Genomic DNA, 7,032 nt, shown 5'->3' on the forward strand with positions numbered 1-7,032 from the left:
AGTCTCCTGCAGAGAGAGGAGGGAGGATGAGAGAGTCCCCAGAGTGTCACCTCAGCCCGGGGACCTCGCCCGCTCTGGTTCCGCACAGCAGAGCTACTCTGGGGGGGCCGTGGGAAGGCGGCAGCCAGACGGGCACGGTCCCGGCCTCTTGGCCTGGTCGCCACACACAGGCTTGTGGCCCTGCTGGCGCACCAAGGCTTTAGGATGTCAGGATCCCGATGCAGGGGAAGGGGACACAGGCCTTGACACCACAGTTTCCTCCCTGTCCCTCTCTGACCCTCTCTCTCCCTCCCTCCTTCACACACAGGCCCGAGCGTCCTGCTCAGGCCTCCCACCCTTTGTCCCCTCCTTACCTTTGGGCCCGGGTGGTCCTGCCTTCCCAGGGGCTCCCGGGGGACCTCGTTCTCCTGCGAAATGCAAACCCACGTCACTGGGAAAATGAGACCTAAACTGTTCTCCTGGGAAACCTTCACCGCAGGAAGCAGGGTCCTGAGCCTGGCTCCCATGGTGGTCCCAGTGACCCTCAGATCTGGGGCCCGGACACAGCCTGGCGGTGCCACAGGGGGTGACGGAGTCTGCACAGTGGCAGGTGCTGATGGCCGGGCCTGCACCTGGTTTGGGGCTCAGGACGGGATGTCCCCCAGCTCCCGTTTGGTCTTTGGTACAACCCGGGCGTCACGCTGTGTTGCCCCTGAGTCTCGGTCCCTGTCCCTGGGCAGGCGCCCGCTCTGCTCTCGTTGGGCGGGAGGTGCCGGCCGTGCCTGAAGCTGGCCCGGGCGAGTGCCAGCTCCCCTCCTTACTGGTGTGTGAGCCCCGCAGGTCCTGGCCCCTCTGGGACTCAGTGTCCTCGTCTGAGGTGGGTGGAGAAGACGGGGCCACCCACGTTTCGGTGAGACTAGGGAGGAGCACACACTCCGGGAGTCACGCCCGTGGTCACATGAAGCTGCCATTGAGTCAAGGCCTCGGCGACGGCCCCACAGAAACACGCCCAGATGCGAGCTCCGGAACCAGCTACAGCAGCAGCTCACGCCCGAGGCACGTCCAGAACCCCGGTTGGACTCTGGGGTCGGCGCTGTCACTGGCTGTGAGCTGGGCCAAGACCACAGCTCCCGATCCCAGTGGGGCGTTGCCCACCTCGGCATCTAAGTCCAGAAGAGCAGGAGACACCAGCCCACCCCCATTGCTGCCCACCCACCCGGGCAGGCACCTACCTCTCTCTCCGCGGGCGCCCGCCTCCCCCTTGGGCCCTGGGGCTCCGGGCAGCCCCGGGCAGCCTCGGAGGATGGTGAGCTTGTCGGAGCCCTCCACACCCAGCAGCTTCACCTCTGCACAGAAACACACGTGCCCGGTCAGTGCCATCGCCCTGGGCCTGATGCCACCCAAACCGAGGACACCTGCCCCCTTGGTGACATCGGGTCTGGACAGATGGCTGCAGCCAGAGCCAGCTGCCTCAGCTGGAGGGTAGGCCTGGGAGGGTGGTTTTCCCACTGTGGTGGGGACTTGGTCTGTCCTCCCCCTGGGGGCACTGGTCAGGCGGGGAAGTGATGCAGGGCGGAGCCCTGGCCTCGGAGACCACCCTGCCTGAGGGTAAGCCCCTCCTCCGCGCTGTGTGTGCTGGGCACGTCACCTACCCCCTCTGTGCTCTGAGCTACCACGTGGGGGTTATAACAGGGCTATGGTAAGGATTCGATCACAGAACAAAAATTTCAAAAATCTTATAGAATTCAAGACCTTTAGGAAGAGCTTCATTAACAGTAAGTAGTTTCAATAAATAATGACAATAAATATGTCTAAGAAACTCAGGAATTTGGGTTTGCGTTAGTGTTTTCACTGCCCGACCTTGGCCATGATCGTAGAGTTTCTGGGCTGCCAAGGGGTCTTCTAGGTCACCTGGAGAGAGGACGTGTCTGCTCCAAGGACGCAGAGCGAGCTATGGCACTACTGAGACCCGACAGAGATTGTTTCCTTGTTTGAAAACTACATTTTAAATTTTGTGGATGACAAAATTAACACGTCCTCCTCAGGGAGAACTTGGAAAACACAGAATTAAGCGGTGCTCTCCCTGGGAGACCCGGCAGCTGCCATTGGGGGTGTGTTTCCTTTCCGTGCTCTCGTCCTCGTTTCCCCAGGGCAGGCCGCAATTTGCTATTTATGGTTGCCTATAAATAAGTTCCGTGCTGGGCGGCCGGCTGTCCTGAGGCACGCTGTCGCTGTGTCCGCAGAGCCAGCCGCCGCTGCATCTGCGAGGAGCCGTCACTGTTGTTCGGCCCCCGCCCGTGTCTGCTGCGTCAGACTGTCTGCGGAAGGGCCAGAGATCCGCATTTCCAACAACCCCACCCGTCCGTGCGGAGGCCACTGGATAGAAAATCTCAGAGTGCCTCTTGCATAGGCCCTTAAGAAGATAGGAAAAGTCAACAATATTTTCTTCCTTCTCAGTGACAGAGTCTGGAACTGTCTGTGGGTCTCCGCAGGGCAAATCTCAGGCTTAGAGGCAGAGGGACTCAAGGTGCAATCCTGTCCCCTCTCCCTCCGCGACCTCAGCTCTTCCGAGCCTCCCTCTCCTTGCCTGAGCGGGGGGGGGGGGGGGCGCTGAGCTGCTGTGTGTGTTCCTAGGACGTCCCGTGCAAAGGGGCTTTGCCTGAGACACCCGAGGTAGTTAATAGGTGGGTTGTCACCAGCTTTCACAGACCAGGAAAACTGTGTTCATCTCACCTGGACAGGTGTCGGCAGCCCAGGCAGGCAGGTCCTTGATGTGCAGGAGCAGGACAACCAGGACTGTGACCCCTGGGGCCATGGCGACTGTGCTCTGCCCCCTCCCACTGGTCTGCGACTTCAAGGAGGCTCCAGCTCTTATAGGGCAGCGGGAACCAGCCCTAGTTACGGGCTGCGGTTTCTCAGTTCCCCTGGGGACACCCACTTCCTGCAGGTTGCTCAGTTGCAGCAACAGGCAGGATGTTTCCTTCCAGCTAGGCCACCGCAAGCTGCCTGCTTAGCTGGGCGCACTTCCCCTACATAGACACCCTGTTGCTAGTCCAGAGAGCTCCCAAGCCCTCCGGAAAGGGTCTGCCTGGTCTGTAGCTTAAGGAAAGCCCACCGCCCCAAGCCCCCTTCTCATTCCCAGCTACACTCAAGCAATACTTCGAGATAAGGAAGGTTTTGTGGAAGGAGGTTTCCTGCCTTATCTGATTTCCAGAAAATTCAGGGTATAAGCCCGTTCCTGGGAGAGAAAAAAGTGCTGAGCATCTCCTGCGTCCCAAGTGCTGCCGACATCTTCTGATCCTCACACCAGCCCCAGTGAGCAGACTAATCACCTGACAGCTACAGGTGGAGAAATTGAGAGCTGGACGTTGGAATCCAGGGTCTGGCACCCTGTGGATCACTGGGGTTGTCCTTGTTCCTTACACCTGAAGGTGAAGATACTTCTTGTTCCCCCAAATCTCTGAGGCCGTATTCTCCATCTCGTGCAGGGAATCACACTCGGCCTGGACATGCTGTGGGCAAGAAGGACTTCCGAGGAGATGGAGGAACAGGCACTAAGAAGAGCTGAGTGGTCACGGGAGGGGAAGAGCAGAGAGAGGAGCTGTTTTGGGTTTGCTGTTTCTCTGGCCCAGTGTGTGCAGCTGGGGTTTCCAGCCCAAGTAGGAGAGAAGTGGCTTGATGGCCGGACAAGGGGCTTAGCGAAGCAGTGGGTGGCTCAGGGGGATGTAGGACTTTGCGTCCAGGCTCTGTGGGCTGCAGCACTAGACTCCGCACACTTCTGTGGGTGGCTTCAGCCTACTGGTGGGGGCGCGGGGGATATGTTGTCTCCCCGAGCTACGGCACCAGGCAGGACGGGGCTGGACATCAGTGGTGCAGCCTCCTTTCTCGGAGAAGAGCCAGTTCAGGAGCGGGAGTCACCTAGGGTTGAGTCAGGACAGGGAGAGAGCCAGCAGGTCTATGTGCCTCGAGTCCACCTGCCAGCAGCCCTCTAGGTGTGAGGGGACTTTCTTTTCTTTGCATTGTCAATGGCGTTATTTCAGGTTCAATGTCAACAATGCAGCCAGATACCAAGTCAATGTTTTCAAGAGTATGTGGGCCTAAGAATATAAAAGAATGCAAGATTCTGACATGTTAAAATATCTTTAAGTTGGATCAGTGAGAGTCGTTTGACTTCTGGCAATGGCAGTTTAGGTATTTGGAGCCCTCCGTCCTACTAAGGACAAGCAGACAGAACATTAAAAAAGAGATTTGCTTGAAGGTGTAGTCAAGCCGACGATGCAGGGCAGGACCACCCTGCAGCCAAGGGGATTTGCTAATCCCTGATGACAGCTGAAAAGTTGGGCAGCTACTGTCACGGTCTCGCAGTGGTAAAGGTCCAAGGCTGGGCTCCAGAGCCTGCCGAGGGCATGGGGTTGGGGTCGGGACCCATGGGGGCTGCACCTGGGAGTAGGATGGATGAGCAATGTCCAGCCTTCTTGTGGGCTGCAGACTGGGTTGTCCAGTGTCCCAGGAAAAAAATCTCAGCTCCTGAAATTACACTTCTAGTGCCCTCAGGCTGCTAGCTGAAACCAACAAAAATCTTCTCTGAAAAAGAATAGCATCGTTCTAGGTCATTATTTCTGCAGAGTGGTTTTTTTTTTCCAAATTAAATTTTAGAAGACAGTCAAACATAACCAGATTCACGAGAATAAAAGACAACACACATAAGGATCAACAGAAACAATATAGACACAGATCTGCAGAAGCTGCAAATACCGAAGTTACAGCATAACTAATGGTAAAGATTGAAAAACGTCCCCAGAGGCCGAGAACAAATGAGAATGCTTGTGGTCACCACTCCGGTCAAGGCTGTATTGGATACCGCCGCCCAGGACGGCAGGCAGGAAAACAAAAATGTAGGAAGATTGGAAAGGCAGATACGAAGTTGTGATTTTCAGAAGATATGGTCATGTAGAAAATTCAAGAGATTCTAAAGATAAACTAGCAGAATAGATAAGTTTAGCAAAAACAAATTGTGTTTCTAAAAACTGGCCATAAAGAATTAAAAAATAAAATTTAAGAAATCTACAGTAGCAACAGCAAAGTCAAATAACGGTGAGTAAATATAAGAAAATACATGTTAGTCTTCTGTGTAGAAAACTAACAAGTAGGAACTGAGAGACCTAAAAGAAGATCAAAATAATTGGAAGAATATTCTGTGTTCATGGATTAGAAAACACAATATCACAGAGATGTTCATTTCCCCCTAATTGATCTAGAGAGTCGCTGCATTATCAACTAAATTCCCATGTTTTGCTAATAGACAAGGTGAACATTTAAAATTTATATAAAAGGCAAAGGGCTGACAGCCAGGATACTCTTGAGAGAGAACAAAGAGGACGATTGGCCGACCTGGTGCCAGCGACGGCTGTAAAGCCACAGCAATCGAGACGGGCTGGCCCTGGCTCGGGGACACAATGAATGGACCGAACCGGCTGGAGTGTCCAAGCAAACCCAGGCAGAGACTGGCCTTCGATGGCGACGGTTGCTCTGCAGGACAACGGGGCAGAGGCACCCTCCGCAAATGGCACGAACGACTGAACATCCAGATGGAAAATCGGGAAACAAAGCTTGACTTTTATCACACCAAAGAAACCCACGTTAGCAGACGTGTGGATCCAAACGTGAAGGGCGGAGCAGCTGCAGATCGTGTTAAAAGCTGTCAGATAACCTTGGAGGCGTTTTACACAGGATGGAAAGTCACTAATCATCGAGGAAAAGTCTACAAATCGATACTGAAATTAAGATCGTTTGTTTTTCAAAATACACCACCGAGAGATTGGAAAGAGAAGCCCCAGGGTGGGGGGTGATGCCTCACACGGAAGTGACCGTGGCCTCTTATCCAGAATGAAGAATTTCTACAAATCAACCCCCTCTGGAGAGCGGGAAAGTGACTTCGACAGACGCTTACAAAAGAGAATATTTAATAGATAATAGAAATATGAAAACATGCTCAACTTCGTTAGAAATCACAGAAATGCAAATGAAAATCACACGAGATATCACCACATGCAAAAAATTTTCAAAACAGCAAGCTACACAAGGTTTGGGTGGGAACATGTAAGAGATGGGGACTGTCGCGCAGCACTGCCGCATCTTCAACGATTCTCTGTGACCTGCAGACTCTGTAACCGTGACCTTCGCCTCGGTTCTACCCAGCAGAAAGGCGTGTGCAGGTGCGGAGGAGACACCTGCAGGCATGTACGGTCCCCGCTAGGAACGACCAAGGTGTCATCCGCAGCAGAGGGGGCCCGTCGGCTGAGGTATGTTCGTACACGGGAATCCTTTTCAGCAAATAAAGTGAACGAATTATAGCTTCATGCGAAAGCTTTGTTGAAACTTACGCACAAGAGGAGGGAGACTGAAAGCCGTCCGCGCTGCGGGAGCCTGTGGTCTGCGCCTGCGCTGGGTTCTATGGCAGGCAGGGCCGAGCGGCAGTGTGAGGGGTGGCCCTGCGTGAAGGGTGGCCCCGCGTGAGGGGTGGCCCTGCGTGGTGCAGCGGAGAGAAACGCAAACATCGCACCGGCCAGAGGGCAGCTCCCTCCGAAGAGGCCGCCTCCGGATCCGGAAGGGGCATGGCGGCGGGCCAGGGCTGCGGCTTTGTGTGGCTGGCGCACATTTGGTTTATGCACTTTGGTGATGGGTGTTATAGTTCGCTTTAAAAAGGAGGTTTAAATGAAGTGTTTTAAAAAGTGGATAGAACACGTAGGTGCCACCCACTGTTCCTGCTGCATGCAGGAAGCAGGGGGCTGCGCCAGGGCTGCGGGCTCCCGCCCTGCCCCTGCCTCCATTCTGGGGAGGCCAAGCATCGCTGGCTCTTGCTGCACGTGCTGGGTCTGCGGCCGGAGAAAGGATCAAGTGCGAGACAAGCTAATGAGGCTGGCCAGAGGGGGGTCCTTTCCCTGAACCGTGCCAGGGACACCAAGCCCATCGGTCGGCAGGGCAGTAAGCCTCACCCTGTGAAGTGAGCAGGTTTATTATTAAATGAAGAAGAGCTGTTGCAAAGAAATGAAA

The 7,032-nt window shown here is 54.7% G+C and overlaps 1 protein-coding gene across 1 annotated transcript in view; it reads right to left on the reverse strand.

Moving 5' to 3' along the window:
• The window catches only part of LOC105806506 (ficolin-1-like), a 7,663-nt gene extending 4,869 nt beyond the window's left edge, over window positions 1-2,794 (reverse strand). The window contains exons 1-3 of the mRNA XM_012639640.1: window positions 2,713-2,794; window positions 1,212-1,325; window positions 306-407 (exon numbers count right to left, since the gene is read on the reverse strand). Of these exons, the coding sequence (XP_012495094.1) occupies window positions 306-407; window positions 1,212-1,325; window positions 2,713-2,794 (298 nt within the window). The remainder of the gene's footprint in view (window positions 1-305; window positions 408-1,211; window positions 1,326-2,712) is intronic.
• Window positions 2,795-7,032: the final 4,238 nt, after the last annotated feature.

This window comes from Propithecus coquereli, unplaced genomic scaffold, assembly GCF_000956105.1.
Source record: "Propithecus coquereli isolate 6110/MARCELLA unplaced genomic scaffold, Pcoq_1.0 Scaffold142, whole genome shotgun sequence".
In the NCBI taxonomy this organism is placed as follows: Eukaryota; Metazoa; Chordata; class Mammalia; order Primates; family Indriidae; genus Propithecus; species Propithecus coquereli.